The 19,583-nt window shown below is 42.9% G+C and overlaps 1 protein-coding gene and 1 long non-coding RNA gene across 7 annotated transcripts in view; one reads left to right on the forward strand and one right to left on the reverse strand.

The window, feature by feature from the left end:
* Window positions 1-2,040: 2,040 nt before the first annotated feature.
* Window positions 2,041-7,548, reverse strand: LOC141279006 (uncharacterized). Its single transcript, XR_012332664.1, has 3 exons — window positions 7,065-7,548; window positions 6,327-6,399; window positions 2,041-6,027 (listed from the first exon to the last, which is right to left on the reverse strand). It is a non-coding gene; the product is annotated as an uncharacterized lncRNA (long non-coding RNA).
* Window positions 7,549-8,362: 814 nt separating this feature from the next.
* PBX3 (PBX homeobox 3) overlaps window positions 8,363-19,583 on the forward strand; it is a 227,915-nt gene continuing 216,694 nt past the window's right edge. Inside the window, exons 1-2 of one of the 6 annotated variants that reach the window (XM_073806605.1) lie at window positions 8,363-8,696; window positions 9,639-9,712. In XM_073806605.1, the coding sequence (XP_073662706.1) occupies window positions 8,497-8,696; window positions 9,639-9,712 (274 nt within the window). In that variant the 5' untranslated portion in view covers window positions 8,363-8,496. Of the gene's footprint in view, window positions 8,697-9,116; window positions 9,382-9,638; window positions 9,713-19,583 lie in introns of those variants that run through there. The other 5 variants (XM_073806607.1, XM_019949224.3, XM_019949227.3 and 2 more) reach the window with 5 other exon arrangements.

Below are 19,583 nucleotides of genomic sequence, written 5' to 3' on the forward strand. Positions count from 1 at the left end.
GGAAATGGTCAGAAGTCTCCACTCCCAATTCCAGGCTGTCACTTAGCAATGGCATGACCTTAGGACAGGTGACATAACCCCTCTATAGGCAGTGTAGCGTAGGGGTTATTTACAAGGATGCTGAGCCAGAAGGCTTGTTTGAATCATACTTTATTTATCAGCCACATGGCCTTGGTCAAGTAATTTGACATCTTTAGGTCTCAGTTTCTCCAACTATGAATAGGGAGGTCAATGCCCAACTCATAGGGTTGTCACGAAGGTTTAACTAGATCAAGTACGGGAAACCATTAGCACCGTGCCTGACACAAACTAAGTGCTCAGTAAGTATCAGTAGCTGTTATTTTCTGAGCCTTATCTATAACATGGGGTTAATATTACTTGTCTTAAATTCTTAGAGTTATTTTGAGACTCAGTAGAGATTCTGTAGGTGAAACAGGTTAGACAGCATTATTGAAGATGGGTTAGATTTGGGTATGTATTCTCACTGAAGGGAACAGCATGAGGAAAAGGAAGAGCCCCCAAAGTGTGGGCATTAGGACTGATTAATGCACCCAGCGTATGGAAAGGAATAATGGGAAATAAGGCTGGAGAGATAGAACTGGGACAGCTTATTTAGGGCCTTGAAGGCCTGCCTAAGAAGCGCACCACAGAGGTAGATCCAATGGAATATAAGTGAGAGAGGGCAAGGATCGTGCCATGATTTGATTTGGCATTGAGAATTAAATTCGGAGGATGTGTCAGGCTGCCTTCAAAATGATGCCTCTCTTGGTCAGGTTGGGCTGCTATAACAAAATACCACCGACTGGGTGGTTTAAACCACAGGCATTTATTTCTCACAGTTCTGGAGGCTGCGGAAATCTGAGAGATGCCAGTATGGTGGGGCTCTGCTAAGAGTCCTCTACCTGGCTTGCAGATGACTGCCTTCTCTCTGTATTCTCACATGGCAGAGAGAGGAAGTTCTGGGGTCCTTTTCTTATAAGGGCATTAATCCCATCATGGAATCTCCACCTTCATGACCTCATCTAAATCTGATTACCTTCCAAAGGCCTCACCTCCTAATGCTATCACATTATGGGTTATGGCTTCAATATATTAATTTGGAGGGGGACACAAATATTCAGTCCATAGCAGCTCCCAGTGACCCTTATCTCCTGATAGTCATGTTCTGTGTGATCCTCTCCCCTGGAGTGTGGGTTAGATCTAGTGACTTGCTTCTAATAAAGAGAACACAGCAAAAGTGTTAGGATGTCACTTATGAGATTAGGTTACAAGAAGACCGACTTCCTCTTGCCTGCCCTCTCTTGCTCTCTGGCTTCCTCACCCTTTTGGAAGCCAGCTACCATGTTGTGAGCTGTCCTATGGAGAGGTCCACAGATCAAGGAACTGATGTCTCCAGCCAGCAGTCTTTGAGCACCTGAAGCCTGCCAACAGCCATGCGAGTAAGCTGGGAAGTGGATCCTCCCCCTAGTGAGCTATGAGTTTTCTGCAGCCCTGGCTGTCACCTTGTGAGAGATTCTAAGACAGAGGCACCCAGCTAAGTTGCATCCAAATTCCTAACACACAGAAACTTTGAGATAATAAATGTTTGCTGTTTTAAGCGGACAAGTTTTGGGGTAATTTATTACACAGCAATAGATAACTAATCCAGAGGCCAATAAGGCTGCCCTCACTTCAGATGCCAGCCACAAGTCAAGGCTCCCCAGACCACCTGTACTTCTTTTTTTTTTTTATAAATTTATTTACTTATTTATATTTTTGGGCTGGGTTGGGTTTTCGTTGCTGGGCATGGGCTTTCTCTAGTTATGGCAAGCGGGGGCTACTCTTCATTGCTGTGTGTGGGCTTCTCATTGGGGTGTCTTCTCTTGTTGTGGAGCATGGGCTCTAGGCGCACGAGCTTCAGTAGCTGTGGCATGAGGGCTCAGTAGTTGTGGCTCGCAGGCTCTAGAGCGCAGGATCAGTAGTTGTGGCACACAGCCTTAGTTGCTCCACGGCATGTGGGATCTTCCCGGATCAGGGCTCAAATCCTTGTCCCCTGCATTGGCAGGCGGATTCTCAACCACTGCACCACCAGGGAAGTCCCCACCTGTACTTCTGACCAACTAGCTACAAATGTGGGTGTTCCCATGACTCCCTCAGGTTCAATAATTCACTAGAATGACAGAGAACTCTGAAAAGCACTATACTTATGATTACAGTTTTATTATAAAGCATATAAAGCAGGACCAGTCAAATGAAGAGACACATAGGTCAAGGTCCTGAATGCAGAGCTCCCAAGCTCTCTCCCCATAGCATCAGGGCACATTACCTTCCAGGCATACCAATGTGTTCACCAACCAGGAAGCTCCACTGAGCTTTGGTATCTAGAGTTTTTATTAGGGCTTCATTACATAGGCATGATTGATTGATTCATTGGCCACATGACGGAACTCCATCTCCAGCTCCCTTCCCTGCCAGGGAGGATGAGCTGGCTCAAACCCTACCCTCTCACTACACAGTTGGTCTTCCTGGTGATCAGCCCCTAATCCTGAGTGTTCCTGTTAGCATAAACTCAGGTGTGATCCAGGGGCTCACGAATAACAAAGACACTCCTGTCTCTTGGCAAATTCCAAAGGTTTTAGAAGTTATCTCCAGGAACCTAGGACAAGATCAGATAAATTTTTTTATTATATATAACATCTTCCAACCTGTAGGAGCTCATACTATATACCAGGCACTGTGTGAGGCTATTCTTCCATCCATCCATCCTTTATATATTTATAGTGCTAGAATAGCTTTGCTGGAAGTAACAGAAAACCCAACCAATAGGAATTTTAAAATAGGAATTAAATTTTCTTACATAACTAGAAACCCAGGAGTAAGCAATGTTGGTTTTGTTCAGATGTTCAGTGATGTCTCCAGGCACCTAGGCTCTCCCTATCTCTCTGCAACACTTAACTATGTTTATTTTTGATCAATGTTTTATTTTAGAATATTTACAGAAAAATGATAAAATAGTACAGAGGTTCTCCAATACCTCCCACATGGTTTCCCCTATTATTAACATCTTATACTAATATGGCACATTTGTTGAATGTACAATTAATGAACCAGTAGTGTTACATTATTATTAACAAAAGTCCATAGTTTATTCAGATTTCTTTAGTTTTCCCTAATGTCCTTTTCCTGTTCCAGAAACCAATCTGGGATATCATTTTACATTTAGTTGCCATATCTCCTTAGACTCTTCTTGGTTGTCATATCTCCCTAGACTTTTCTTGGTTGTCACAGTTTTTCAGATATTCCTTTTTTTTTTTTTTTTGGCGGTACGTGGGCCTCTCACTGTTGTGGCCTCTCCCGTTGCGGAGCACAAGCTCCGGACGCGCAGACTCAGCGGCCATGGCTCACGGGCCCAGCTGCTCCACGGCATGTGGGATCTTCCCAGAACCGGGGCACGAACCCGTGTCCCCTGCATCGGCAGGCGGACTCTCAACCACTGAGTCACCAGGGAAGCCCCGATATTCCTTGTTTTTGATGACCTTCAAAGTTTTGAGGAGTACTAGTTGGGTATTTTGTAGAATGTCCCTCAACTGGAATTTAATGTTTTTCTCATGATTAGATTGGGATTATGGGTTTTGGGGAGGAAGACCACAGAGATAAACCACCAAACCATGTGGATTTTTATTCTCGTATTGTCACCTCATTATCACAAGATGGCTGCTGCTACCACTCCAGAATCAGAACTACATTCAAAGATGGAAAGAGGCAGAAGGAAGAAGAGCTATGTCTGTCCTTTTTCTTTAAATCAGGAAACTAATCCATCCCTTGAACAGGCTCAGAAGGCAGGAGACAGGATGCTTATACTCAGCTTAGACCGTCACTGAGACTGAGCACATTGCCATCAGAATAATCAGGGTTCTATCAGCATGGAAGGAGGTGGGACAGTGAATGACAGCAACAGACAGTGTTGGCCCCAAGTGCCTACTATGTATGAGACTGCACTGTACTAGGTGCTATGAGGAATGAAAGGATGTTAAAGATGGGGCTTTCTATCAAACCTTCCAGAAGTTATGTATTCCAATAAATATTCTCTTTTAAGGACCTCAGAGTAGGAGGGTGCACTGTTATCTCACCGATCCTTTGGTTGCTCAATCGAATACATCTTCAGAAGATGAAGATTTGTCACATGTCACATGTACTACCAACTGTAAAGGCCACTTTTAAAGAGTCATTCCCAAAGTGATGGAGCAATGATATGTTTGGGAATAAGTATTTAGTCAATTTCGCCAAAGTGACAACTTCTTAGATATCTGAGGTTTGTTTTTTTTTAAAGCCAAATCAGTCATGTGACAGTCCATCTCAAAATATATACTTTGTCCTTAACATGCATACGAACTAGATGAGAAAACTAACAGGTGAATTGAGCGCAAACAACATGGGTCTATCTAGTATGGTGGTAAATTACAATATTACAGGCAATATATTTGGAGAGAATTTACAGCAGATGAAGATCAATGAAGGCAGGCATGGCAGGAAAGCTTCAGAGAGGTGTGGTCCTAGATGGCCATGAAGGATGGTCTGGCTGGGCTTTGTTCTTCATTTCCCTGTTCTGCTGCCATGAGACCCAGATTCCTCTAATCCCTCAGAGAGTTGTTTATCCTCTTTTTATTAAGTACTTGGTTACTTTCATTAATTTACAGTTCACCTGTGAAACCTTGTGACTTTTACTTAGTAATCTTGATTAAATGACTTCTTTTGCAGTGTTTCATAGGGCAGACTTTGCAGCCACACAGATCAAGATTTGAATGCCAGGCCCAGTACTTACTGGCTTGGTGGTCTTGTGTAAGTTCCTTACCGTCTTTCAGTCTGCTTCCTTATATTTAATAATCTCACCTAGGTAGGGCTGTTGTGAGATTGAAATAAGATGGAGTAAGAACACAGAGCACAGTATCCTACTCTGAGAGAGTACAGGATAATGGCATCTGCTGTGATGATCACCATATTGATATAGGCAGTGGTGCCATTGATATAAACCAAGCTCATGGAAAGGGATGGATAGGACAGAGCCCCTACTTGGTTGTCACCACTTTGTCACTGTTCACTTTACATGAATGTACACTCACCAAAAGTAAATTCCATTTCCTTTGACTTTTTAATAATCACTGCCTTAGAAACAGCAAAGGTGGATTTAGGTACTTAGGGAGGTTCTATTCTATTATCTGTGAAGGCACCAACAATGCGACTCAGATTGCTGAGTGAGACAAGGCAACATCCTGAGAAACTGGCAAAAGCACAGGAGATCTTGGAGCATGTGCAATTAGTTGACACTGTTTATTGGGGCTTGGAAACCAATCTAAAAGAATTTATGCTTTAAATCAATGGCAGTTGTCAATGAGCCTGTGAGGGAATCCTTGCTAGGACCCTCTGGCTTTTACTGCAACTCATATTGACAATAACAAAAGAGAAGCCTCCCAAGCAGAAGGTCAATCTAATCCAATCACTTAATGCAGAATTATGGTATCAAGTTTCCACATCACTGAATGACCATGGGTTTAGAGGTGTGCACCATAAAATAGCTGCGGGTGTTAGACATTTAACAAGTTGTTTTATTCCTAATTGGTGGCATTTGCTTAACTGTTTTCTTAATTCTGATTTATGTTTTTATGTTCCCGTTTGTTTACATAGCCCATACATCCCATTTGCCTTTATTTGCTTAAGTGTTTCTTTAATTTTATTTACATTTTTATATATGTTGCTTTGCTTACATAACTCATTGTTTGAAGTGGGCTAGAAATAACCATAAATCCCCATTGCTAATTAGGCTCATCCTCATAACTGATTAGTCAAGATTATGAGCCTAGAATGAGGGCAGGGAGGAGGTCTGATAGTGAGTCACAGGATCATTGAATTTTAGAGCTGGAAGAAATTTAGAGCTTCAGACATCTTTCAGATAGAATTCCGTGGTTTTACATCTTCAGCGTTGGCAATTATGAAAGACTGGCTGCTTGCTCTTGCTCCTTTATGCAAAAATATATGAAGATTTGGTGACAGCTTTTGAAAAACAAGTTAAGAATAAAAAGGAAGTCCAATCAATGATGACTATGAGTAACCCATAATGGGGGCTTAAAAGAAGAATCGGAAACTTGACACATACATGGGTTACAGAAGAGCCGGGAATATTAATGGACATAAAGGGGCTTCTTCAGAAGTAAGAAGCAGGGATTGTTTGGAACTCCCTCTCCAGCAGCTGTGCAGTTTGTAAAGATTTTAGCTTGCCTTACTGTAAGGTTAGCTATTAGCTTTGCAGTGGGGAGTATTTAAAAGTACACACAACACATGAAGGAAAGAACCTGGAACCGAGTAGCCTGCTTCATTCCAAGAATCCATCTGGCATGTAAAGAACTGCTTGTCCTACATTAAACCCTGCAGAGTAAGAACAATTTTTCATATCTCATAACCCTATTTTTGGTTTCAGGTAAGACAGCTTACTGAGTTTGGGGAAGGAACAAGAGGACTTTTCAGAATCACCTAACCAAAGGGCCCATCTAGGGTGAGCTCCATGGATCTTAAATGGGGAAGATACGTTGAAGCTCTGTTTGGGAAATTAGGTTAAGAGGAAGCTCAGGCGTCCACAAGCGGTGTAAGTCTAGACCCCCAAATAATGTGAGCATTTAGTTGTTTGTAGGCAGAGTACAATGGAAGAAAAAGTGTTATATATATGACAATCCGTGGCTGGAGTCACCAACATTAAATGACTCATGGTGGTGGGGTAAATTGATAAGCAGAATCCAGTCTATCCTTAAATAAACATATCTTTGTAATAAAGAGCTCAATTTGCAGCTTTGGTCTATATGGAGGCGGCTAAAAGCAAACGCTGCGGAAGGAGTGGTCCCTGGATTACCAGGAATTGCAGAGTGTGTAAAAGGTTGTAAACTGTTAATTAGTCCTGGATGTCAGGCCGTTTCCCTCCTCCCGGATCCACTTCCCTCTGACACATTTTCATGTGCTCCTCTTTCAAGGGAAAGTGTGTTACTCATATCCACTGAGCTCAGGCATGAAGCATGCGGGACAACGGGCTCCCACCTTACCTGGTCACCTCTTGAGGGACAGCGCAAGGCCAGAGCGCTGGCGCCAACTCTGAGCAGCGACCTCTCGGTTACTATGGTGATCGCGGGATGGGCGGGGCCCCCATGCGCTGCGTCCCCGCCTCTGCCCAGGACTTTTCGAACGCTCCAATAGGGACAGCCCTTTCTTGCCTCTGTCCCGCCCCGTTCGGATCCGAGCGCGATTCGATTGGCCTGGGACGGGCGGCCGGGTACCCTGAGGATACCACCTCCCGTCGGAAGAGCCGGAAAGTGTACCAGGCGCTGTCCGAGGCGTGAAGCTCACGGCGCTGCGGGGAAGCACATGGTTGGCCTTGGAGCGAGTTGCCCCGTGTCCCATCCATAACTCTTGGCACCCATGACTGCTAACACTAGGGAGCAGGAATCGGGGTGTGGGCACGTTTGCGGGCCGAGGCGGCCCATCCCGGGTGGCGAGGACGCGATGAGACTTAAGGATCCGGTGGCGCGCTCTCGGGCGCAGGGGATCAGAGGCCAGAGGGGCCGGGCCGAAGCCCGGGGGCGGTGCCAGCGACGGCGGCGGGAGGCGCAAGGCCCAATGAGCGCGCGCACCGCCCCCGGGGGCGGGGCGTGCAGAGCACTCCCCCGCCCTCCCGCTTGCCCCCGCCCCTCCCCCCGGGCGCTGGGGCCGCAGTGAGTGAGTGGCACTGGCAGCCTGTCAATCCCTCAGCCGAGCGGCCTTCGAGCCCGGTCCGCTGGCAGGGTGCGCGGCTCCGGCTGTGGCGGCGGCGACTTCTTCCGCCCCATCAATCTGCTGTCCGCTCCGCGCACTGCCCGCCGGGGCCCTCCATCGGGCTTCGCGTACCCGCAGCGCCAGTCCGCCCGCTCCCAAACTTTCCTCCTCCGCTCCCCTCGGCCCGCCCGCCGGCCTCCTGCGCCGCCGCCCGCCGCCGCCGCTCCCTCCCCCGGGGCCGCTGGGGCTCGGATCCCGCCCGGCCGAGGCGGCGGAGGCGGCGGCGGCGGCGGCCGAGGGAAGGGAGTGCGCAGACTGGCGCGGGGGGCGGCGGGCGTCCCGGCAACTCGGCTGGCGCTGAGGAGCAAGTTGAGCGGGGCCACCCGGCGGGGCGCGCGGCGGCGAGGAGGCGGCGCGGCGGCCGCGTGAGGGCAGCGGGCGCCGCTGCCTCCGCCTCCGCCACCGACGCGGAGCCCGGCGCTTCCGCCCGCCGCTTCTCCTCAGCCTCGGCGGCGGCGGAAGCCACACCGGGCGCCCGTCCGCACCGCCTCAGCCGCGGGCCCCGCCGGCCGGGCGGCCCCCTCCCCGCGCGGGCGGGGAGCGCGCGGCCGCCTCCCCCTCCCCCACCCCCTCTTTCTTCTCCTCCCTCGTCGCCGCCGCCGCCGCCGCCGACTCAGCCTTCGCCTCGGCCGCTGCCGCCGCCCGCTCCCGCCCGCGCGCGGCGGGATGGACGATCAATCCAGGATGCTGCAGACTCTGGCCGGGGTGAACCTGGCGGGCCACTCGGTGCAGGGGGGCATGGCCCTGCCGCCTCCCCCGCACGGCCACGAAGGGGCGGACGGCGACGGCAGGAAGCAGGACATCGGCGACATCCTCCACCAGATCATGACCATCACCGACCAGAGCTTGGACGAGGCGCAAGCAAAGTTGGTGTCGTCTCATTAAGCATCTTTTGTGTGTGTGCGGGAGCCGGGCCCGCGGCACAGTCGGGGCCGGGGTGGCGCCCGGGCCGGGTCCTCAGCCCGGGGCGGGGAACTTTCTCCGAAAACAGGCCGCCGGCCCGGGCCTCTGGGGGACTTGCCCTGGCGCCCCTCGACGCGGGTGGGAGTCGGCAAAGTTGCTCTCGGGGCGCGGGACGGACTTCGTGCCGCGTGGATTTTGTGGGTGTCTCTCACCCGCCCCCCTAGTCAGGCCCTCTGGCAGCCCGGCCCCCTCGCACGGATTCAAACCTCCCGCCCGGACCCGGGTGCACGCCGCCGCGAGCGGGCCCCGGGCCGCACTTGAGGGAAGTGCAACTTTCTCCTCGGCCCAGGGTCCCAGCGCCCGGCTCCGCTTGGCCGCGGGACGACCTCGCCATGCGGGCGGCCGCCCCAGCCCGGGCGCTGGGCGCTGGGCGGGTCCCCGGCGGGTCCGGGCGCGGGCGGCCAAGTTCTCGGGAAGGGAGGGCCGCCTCGCAAACTTTGCCGAGCTGTCACCGCCCGCTGGCCGCAGCCGGCCGGCCGCCCGCGCAGCGCCCGCTCCCCCGGCGGAGGGCGGACGCAGGAGCCCCTCCACGCCGTCGCCTCTCGCGGGTCGCCGCCGTCTGCCCCCGGATCGCGGCTCCCCGAGCAGGTTCGCGTCCCGCGGTGGCCGAGACTGCTGACTGCCGGGCAGATGGGTCGCGCTTCGTGCGGGCTGGAGCTTTAGCCGCCGGAGCTTGTCGGCTGTCGCTAACTAGTCAACTTGAGTTTCGGTTGACTTGCGATGGTTCAAAAGAGCCTTCCAAAATAGGGGGCCGGAATTAAATATTGGGTCTAACTTAAAGGAAGGCGCCATATTATTCCATAGGTGATGCTAATACCTTTGTGTTTTGCTATTCGTTTTTTAAGGAAACATGCCCTGAACTGTCACAGAATGAAACCCGCGCTCTTCAGCGTCCTGTGTGAGATCAAAGAGAAAACAGGTAAGACGCTGCGCCCCGCAGTGGGCCCGGAGACCCCCGAGGTGGGGTCCGAGCTACTCCTTCGACTCTCCAGTTGAGAGCTGCTGCTTTTGGGCACCGCCATCTTTGATCATTCTTTCCTTCCCACCTCCTGATCGTGAGAAAAAACTGCAATAAATCTGGAGTCGATTTCTTAATTCCGCTCCTTGTGTAAAATGAAGTGTAGATGCGGACGGGTCTGGGTCGCAGTCCCCAGGCGGCCACCCCTGGCTGCAGGCGGGGAGAGGGCCGGGAGCGCCTGCCACCCTTTCCTGCTCCTTTCGCCTTGTTTGTATGTCAGTTTTTAAAAGGAGCAACGGGAGACTGGATGCCAGGGACCGAGACCCGGGGAGAAGCATATTCCGAACTTTGTTTTACGTAGCCTTAAGCTTCAGTTCCACAGATAGAAGAATAGATGCAATTGAACAGACTCCAGTAGCATGTTTGAATTAGTGTTTTAGTTGGGAATACTACTTTTAAGAAGCAGGAAGGATAATGATATGTTTAGGCATATACAATGTATTTATTACATCTATTAATATTTTTATTAAATTTTATGTTTAAAGCCATTACATTGTAAGCATACTTAATATATTTTATGAAGTAGAAAAAGGTCCACAGGTGCAGGTTGAGCAATTTTTGAAGTGTTCAAGGCAGGGAATATATGAGGAGACAGCTTTTACAGAAGTGCTGGAATGAAAACTACAAATACATATTAGACAAATTTCTGACAATTCATTTCAACTTAGTTTCCTTGTTAGACTTTTTAAAATTGAAGATATTTTAGTCTTGAGGTGATAGTAGCGAGTCAAGTGGAATTAGAGATTTAATCTAGATGTTTTAGGTCCTATTTGGCGTTATCTTCCCTGTGTATGGTGAACAAGTGTGTGTGTGTGTGTATGTATGTATGATGGGTATACAGTATTATAAAGTTGCCATTTTTTAAGTTGGCAAGAGAAAAGAAGAGAAAGTTAAAGTCTAGGCTATAGCAGCGTTTAAGTGGAGATATTTAAAAGGTTAAATGTGATTGTGTTTAAATTGAGTGTACAAATAATAGCACACTGTATATAATTGTTAGTTGGTAGGAGAGTTGCCCTCCTTTTAAACAGATTTTTCACCCTGCAATTCTATTCTGATCCTAAAAGTAATCAATAAAAGGTGAGGGGTTATTGCTGTGTATTAAAATATAAGCTAAAACCATAATTAACAACAAATTTTGAGAGCCTTAAAGAGTGCTTTTCCTGCTTTTCATTCACATAGTATGCATGGTTTCTTAATGTTGAGTGATTGTTTTTAAGATGTATTTTACTTTTGAAAACCACAGGCATTTAAAATTACGAACTTTTACTCTGTTGATTTTAAGCTACCTTTAGAAAGCATTGTGATTTAAAACATAGCTAATTTTTATCTGACTATAAAATGAGACATCAAGCATTAAATCTTGAAGATTCTTAGTTTAGAAGCCTAAAAGTGTGTAATTCTCAGTAAATTATGTTGCTTAATGTCCAAGGGTTTTCTTGCTATCAGGGCTCCACTTCAGTTTCTGCTGACAGCTAAGCACTGGGGTATTGACTATGTTGTGAATATTAAGATTGATTCAACTTTATACGGCTTTATGTTACTAGGAGAGGGGATTGATGTCCCTCCCCTCTCACCCCCTCCTCATGATTTGTATTTATTATTTTGCCTTTTTAAAGTTTTGGCCTAGCTAGCTTGAGAACCAAACCCAGCAAACTGCTTTTCTTGTTTAGACGTTTAGCAGCAGGCAGAATTCAATTAGGAAGCGTAAGTCCTCTAGTTGCTTATTTGCACAAGACTTAAGTTACACCATTCTGAAAGGAAAGTATGGTCAACCTCATGTCAAAGGTGAGTTACGAAAAAGAAACAAGCCTTTTCAGAGTCTGGGATTACTGGCAGAGAGAGCTTTGGCAGGGCGCTTGCTGTTTAAGAAGCAAGAGGTAGCTGACAAAAGAAATTTTTGTGTTTTGAAAATTGTTTGTGAGGCTTTCAGTGATAACTTGTAAATTAGATCCTCTTTTTGTGCTTTGGCCAGCGGATCCAAGTTTGCACATTATCTCTTTTGTAAAAGCCAACAGCCGACAAAGAGTAAAGGCGGCTGTCTTGGGCAGAGGCATCTTCCTGCCAGCCTCTCTGAGCTCGAGAGGGACGGGATTTAAGTACTGAATGATTGATGGGGGTGAAGCTCTTTCTCTGCTTTCCTTTCTCCCCTGCTACCCATAGCTCCACCTCACTCCAAAACTAGTCTTAGAAGGAGACAGGGACGCTGGACTCAGAATCCTTGATTTGAAATAAAACAGCTGTGTAGACATTGGTGTTACCGAAGCAAAGAAACTGGGACAGCAAATTCCAGGCCTCCCCCCACACCCCCAATCTGTTCCCACAGTCATGCTTTGGAAACAGTGAACTTATAAAATAAGCATTGTAGGATATAATGTATATTGCATAATGCTTTAAAAAAAATCATTTTATTAAATCTAATAACATAGTATCCAAAGATTAATTCTCTATAACCTAGAGAAAGTTTACCTAGTCATTTGTAATAGAAACTGGGAACATTACGTGATGACTCTATCCTGCACAATAGAGGGGTAAGGGGTTGACTAGTGGGGAGATGGGGGGTAAAGCTGTCCTTTCAATGGATAATGTCATTTCAGTTATGCTTTTTCTAAAATAAGACAAAATCATTAAAAAAAAATCCACGTATTTGTAGATCTGCCCAGTAGATTTTGAGGTTTCTGATCAGGCAGTGAGCACTGCAAGTTCTGATGCACATGAGGGATTTAGTTTGGAAAACATCTTTTTTCCCTCCTACCAAATAAGAAAAGGTATTTTTCCTTTTTGACATATAAATGAGTAATCTACCATAATTATATTTTTTTCTTGTTCAGAGGTAGGAAAAGTATACTATGAGATGCTTGCTTTTTCTTGAAAATGTGTTCTTTCATAAAATTTATCATACAGTTATTTTGGGGCAGAAATATGTCATTGTTGAATTTTGGTATTTATGCATTTTGAAAGCACCTGAAAGTTACAGGCTTTAAAACAAGATATTTGTCCATTTTAAACTAAGTAAGCAACCAGTGAGGTAATTGTTGATATGTTAAGATTTCTTTCTCTCTCTCTTTTTTTTTTAGCCGTATTTTACCATCTATCTATCATTAAATATCCGTGATGCTATGAGGTCTCCTAATCTACATACTTCTTTGGGGGCATTCCCTCACATCTTTCTGGCCACCTTAATCTTGATTGTTGAAGTACTTTGTGAGAGGATTCCATCCTCATAAATCTGTCTTCTTTCCAAAGCCCTTAATTATGAGAGTTTGAATGAAGGAAATGGCTCTTTTTGAGAAAAAAATGTATTAAAAAATTTTAAAATGAAAGCTCAACAGTATATAATCTGAGTCATATTGTTAAAAAATGTTGTGTATTAAAAAAAAAATCAACATAACCTTTTCCTTTCTAAACGGTAGGTTAAAATACTCCACATTGATAGCTGCCAACCAAACTCTGATTTATTGCCACCACAAACCCTAAATAGCATTCATTTACTAGTAATGTCTAATGGCATACATGATGGTTTGCCAGATTTGTGGCCTTTGTGAGGCTTATAAGCAGGACTGACTTGGGAAGATCATAAAACTTAATGAACTTCTCTACTGCAGGAGGTGTCCGCAGGGGAAGAGAAAGGCCTGCTTGCCTGGTTGGACTGGTTGAAGTATTTTTTATGTTTAAGGAGAAGAAGGAAATTACTATTAAAAATGCTTTCCTTTTAAAGGAACCCTCCCTAGAAAGAGTCATAAGGATTTTACATATCAAAACTGGATCAAGAAGGTAGCTTGTGAGTTTTTATATGCATTTAGAATATGATATATATGATTAAACCTTTTATCTTTACTGCTGTAAGTGTGACTAGCTTTCAGAGGGGTAAGGCAAGTACTCTCAGTCAACACCTCTCTATTTAATTCTGACTCTGAAGGTTTAGAGACTCATGGTGTCTTTCTGGTCTGTTTTCTTTTATTTTAATGCTTCAATATAAAAATTTGTTCATTTTTCTTCTTCAGTGCCATGTAATTCTTCAATTCCCAGTGTATAAAACCCAAATATTCCATCAAGTGAAAATTTAACAAGAAAGGTGAAAACTGTTATATGTGAGTCTAAATGTTATATATGTTGCGTACATTCTTTTAAGTTGCTCTTGAGATACTTCCAATATAGTTATCATTATTTGTTCCAAAGTTTTAAAAACAAATGCACTGCTCCATACATGATTCATTTTTGTGAACTTATTTTCTAGTTTTAAAAAACTTTCTATTATGAACAACTTCAAATGTAAAATATACATAGAGAAGAGAAACTTGAATCCCTATGAACTCATTGCCCACCTTCAGCAGTTAGCAACACTTGGCCAATCTTGTGTTCTCTGTAACTCCCACCCTTTCAAAATTATTTTGAAGCAAATTTTAATGGACCTTTAACGTTGTAAATTTCATATCAGTTTTAGGCATTATGGCTTGTTTACATTGGAAATATTAAATGCTTGAACGGGAAAAAATACAAAGTTAGTTTATCTTGGAAATGTCATAAATTGTATTGCTTTATTACAAATTTTTCCTCAGAGCAGTTTAAGAATATTTTTTGTTTTCTATTTTTATAGATTTGTTTAACTTACTGGAGCTTTTTAAGGAAATTTTGAGGGAGGATGTAAAAGAGTGATGTTTTTCTAACTTTCTTTACTCTTCCTCTCCCATCCTTAGAAGACAATACATGTAATACGTTCATAGACAACTTAGAAAAAAAAATCTTACTTCTCTACTGGTTTGGAACTTCATGATCTAAGGTATCAAGCAGGTATTATCTTTAAAGTATGGACCTGTCTTCCAACCCTTTTTTTTTCTTCCCAGTAAAAGGATATTGAACCCTATTGTCAATACTAACTTGATCTGTGCAAGTAATTCTTTCATGCCTCAGTTTTAGTGGACTTCATTTTATTATAGATTTGTGTAGTTCTGGTTTTTATTTGGGACTTTACTATGTTATTTTATTATACTAATTTACATAATTTTATTCTGAATCAGAAGTATATTAATACAGTGGCAAAGGAAGCCTTGCCTTGCCTCAAAGGACACATTGGTTCACTGGCTTTCATAAAATATATGTGTGTATATCTTTCATGTTAGGATCCTTTTCCTTTTAATTAATTTTGCTTGTACTTTTAGATTTCTGTTTACAAATTTTGTAAATGGCTACTTCCAAGACATTTAAGTTTAATGTTTTATTTAGATTATGTATATTTTGATAGTCTATGGTGGCATTGTGTAGGATGAAGTTCCATGAAGTACGGCTATGAAGAATGAAAACCACATTTCATGAACCACACCCTAAATCAGTCATCGCTTTATTTTGTACTCATACCATTGAGGTATCTATTCAGAATAAATACTTAACGCATCAGCACCAAACACATCAAGTTAAATAAGGATTTTTAGATTATTTTTCCTCTATGTACACGTGAACAACTTCAGGTATTTATTACTTCAATATTGACACTATGAGAATTATGTTTTATTTGTTTTCTCAGCAGTCTTGTGTTTTAGCCATTTATCAGTGTGATCAGCATGATCTAGGTAGTAACTGACTAACAAAGCTTGCACACCCCCCTCCCATGTTGACCTTTTCAAGCATTTGCTCTACTTCAGTAGGCCATTTGAGTCTTTACGTATGAAGAGAGTAAATAATTTATATCACTGTGTAGTGTGAATTGGTCAAAGTTTTTTAGATCTGGCTAAAAGATTTTTTACGAAGTTATAGAAGTTAATCAAACACACAAATTGCTATCACAGCTATGTGATAGTGTTATATTTAGCAAATAAATTAGCAGGAAATGCTTGAGTGAGCCTCTGGAAAAAAACCCATCTTTTTATATACCTTTAGACACAGAACATATTTGAAAATAAATTTCATTAATCTTCAACACTTGATTCTAATTACCCGCTTTGTAGGCAGAATACTAACCAGAATCTCTTCTTTATTGTTATTTTTAAAATAGGCATATTCCATAAATATAAGATGTTTGTAGTTTTTGATAGTAACAGTAGTTTGCTTTGGTACTAAATTTGAGTGTATGTCTAGTAAAAAAAAATTGGTGTGATAGGATGTGTTAAGTTGAATTGGCATAGCTTTTTTTTTTAACTGACTATATCTACGTGATAGTAACTCATTTGGACTGAAAACATTTAAAAGTAATTATGGATAAAAATCATTGTTAAAAGTTTTGTACTTGTTTTCTTCAATTTAAGTGCTTTACAAATGTTAAGCTGTTTTGAACAATAACCCTTTTTGTGTGATCATATTAATGAGAACTTGGTATACAATGTATCCTTTTAATGCGTTGTTTCCTCACAATGTTTAAACCATTATTTGGGAGACTCAACATATGTTATGGCAAAATGATTTTTTGTTTTGTTTTGTTTTATGTGATACATCAGTTTTCAAAGCATATTTCTTACGCATCACAGTCCAGCAGGTGGCTTTTTACATTAAAAAATTAATAAATTTAAAAATCCCATAAAATTTTATTTCAAACTCAAATTAACTGAGAATGTCAACATTTTCTCTGTTTCTATATTAACATTTATAATAGAACAAATGGTTGCATATAGAAATTATCTGCAACATAATCTAAATTAAGATTCTAAACAGGCATTACAGATGCTGGTAACTTTGGCAATTATCATTTTGTTTGGTGAACAGTAGTAAAACAGTGTGCGGTAAAAGTGTTTAGAGAGAGAGGATAAATAAATTGAACAGTTTTGCAATGCAAAGTGGTTTGTGGTGTTTTTGAGGATTTCTTGGCTCTCTCTTAACTGCTATTGTGAGCCTGGAGCAGATTTCCCCATTGCTAATGCCCTAGAAGTATTAATTCACTTTGATATGCTAATTAGAGGGCATTATGCAAGAAATGAGATTAAGTGGCAGCATGAAGCCATTTGCCTGTCAGTAAATTGAGAGCTTTAGCATCAGGAGGAGCTTTGTGTTTTTTTTTTTTTTTTTAAGTTTCTCTTGGTTTTGCATATAAATAAAATTGATTGAAAGGTCTCCAGAAGCTTCTAGAACATTGGTGGATTTCCCCCCCATGATTATTTAGATGTAATATTAAAGAATTTTTCTGAATATTAACTGACCTAACTGGGGATAACAAATACGAAGTTTTCATTGTGTTCTCTGTACATGAAAGTATACTAAGAACTTTGTGTCATCTAGTCTTTTTTTTCTAAAGCCCAATTTCAGCAAAATGGCTAGTGAACTGTTATCACTTCTTTTCAGAAGTGTAAACTTGTATGTGTGCTTATGCACCCATGTCTTCAGTATAAACTGAACTTCATAAGAATATTTTTTCATTGGAAAGGATGAAGAAGTTGTTGAATTGGGCTTCAGGAAACTATATTAAATGAGCATTAAGACTCTGACTTAAGTACCTAATTCTAATTGCTGGGAAGAATTAGAATTAATGGTTAAATTCTGCCCTTTACACAACCTGTGGAATTTACATTTCAGCATATATCTCTTGTGTTAAGATTACTGTATTATTTGATTTTCATGTTGAAGATGGAGTTTCATACTTGATTCTGATTTTGCTTTTGTGGTTTAAGCCAGGCCTTTGATTTTCTCTCTATAAAACTACTATGTGATTTCCTATATATTTTGGGGAAATGCATGAGTGAATGCTGGGTTAGGAGTGGTGGATGGGGAGGAGGACAGAACTCTGGGCCTGTGAAAAAATTAAGGTTTCCTCAAATATGGAACTTCTACCTGTATAAACCATGCTAGGGATAGAATTTCCAAACCCAGGCTTAACTACAATCTGAGGTATGGTTAGACAGGAGAGGGTTTGGATCAAGCATTCAGATTGAGGCTTGCTTCTAGCGTCTGAATTCCACCACTGTAGCTGTGCCTCTAGACCCAACAAACCATAACTTCTCTTCAGAGCCGTATGGATTATTTAGTCACCACAGCTGCCATGCATACATACTACCAAGGCTGGCATCTCCTCCGAGTGCATGTATGGTGCTTGTTAATGTTAGTGGGAGTCAGGAATGTGCACACAGAGGGGGATGAGAGTCTCTCCTGAGACAAGAGTCCTGATTGTATTTCTTAGTGAAGGGGACTTAGTGTACCTACACATTAGCTGCTCTTCTAAATGAAATACTTGGTTGCTTTAAATTCTCATTCCCTTCTCAGACTCCCTTAACTAGTTAAATCAATGAGTCTTCATTAGTCTCTGATTACTTGCAAAATTTCATTTGAAACATATGAAGTTATTTTTCCTTTTTTTTTCTTCTTGCGGTACGCGGGCCTCTCACCGCTGTGGCCTCTCCCGTTGCGGAGCACGGGCTCCGGACGCGCAGGCTCAGCGGCCATGGCTCACGGTCCCAGCCGCTCCACTGTATGTGGAATCCTCCCAGACCGGGGCACGAACCCGTGTCCCCTGCATTGGCAGGCGGACTCTCAACCACTGCGCCACCAGGGAAGCCCTGAAGTTATTTTTGATTGAAATGGGAACAAAAAGCTTTTGAAACTGCATATTATTATTTTTTAAATGAAAGGTTACTACTAGCTTTCAGATGTACTGAGCCTTTGTAAATAGGAATTTATAGTGGAATTATGGGAGGGACTTTTGAAATACTTGAGTGGCATTTGATGGGGGAAATCACAGCATTTAAAGAAAAAAAAAATATATATATATATGTGAAATGGCAAGCTCATATGTGCACATTATGTAGAAACCTTTACTATCCAAGTGCCCTCAAATGAGGAAGAATTGACTTAGGTGGTCTCATAAGTTTCTTTCTTTTCTCCTCTCTTCTTTAAAAAACAAACAAACAAAAAAAACCCCTAAGGATGAAGGTAGTTGGAACTCATAGTCAGATATATCATTTTCAACTTGGAATAGGAACTAGAACAGGAAATTGATTTTATATTTATTGTGAAAGCAAGAACTCTGCCACCGACTGACAGCCATCCATGTTTTAGTTTTGTGATAATTGTTCACAGACATTACTCTGCAGTTGGCCCAGATTATTTATAATGTTGATTCGGAGTGTTGGTCCATTAAAAGATATGTGTATAATGAATATCTTTAATTAAACCAAGTGATATTGGAATATTCTACATTGGATCTTGGGTCGAGGATTAACTGTCAGTTCTAGTAAGAACAAGTTACAATAGATTGTGCAATGATTTCTCTGGCTTCAAGGATGTATTTATTACCATTTTTGAACAAATTATACTAACATGAAAAGTTGTGTTTGAAATGATTGTGTGCTAGATAAGGCGATACATTACAGGACTGGTTGGGTTTATGGAGCTTTATGTTGAGGTTTTCTCAGAAATTATAGCACAGGGCTGTCACTATAAAACCCACTGATATAGTTGGTAATAACGTACAGTGAAGGTATTTTTAGATTTTCACTTGTTATTCAAATAAGTGAGAACCCTTCAGTTTTTCTCGTCATACTTCTTCTTTGGAATCAGTAGAGGAAAAAAAATGAAATTCTTTTAACTGTGTATGGGGTGTGGGTGCTTGACTTGTCTGAATTTCCTCCTGCTCACCACTTGTTAGAGCAGTGATGTGATAGTGAGGATATCCTTAGGAACTTACTGACTTCGTGGTTCCTGACCTTTCGACTCTGACCAAGTACAGAAACGGAATGCCAGAAAATGATGGACTCTATAAACATAAGTTATATTCCATCAGTGTGTTATATGAACTAATTTTTGATTTACCTGAATTTATGACTTTTTTGTGTTTAATAAAGAAAATTTTCTTCCTTTC

This window comes from Tursiops truncatus, chromosome 6 (assembly GCF_011762595.2).
Source record: "Tursiops truncatus isolate mTurTru1 chromosome 6, mTurTru1.mat.Y, whole genome shotgun sequence".
Classification (NCBI taxonomy): Eukaryota; Metazoa; Chordata; class Mammalia; order Artiodactyla; family Delphinidae; genus Tursiops; species Tursiops truncatus.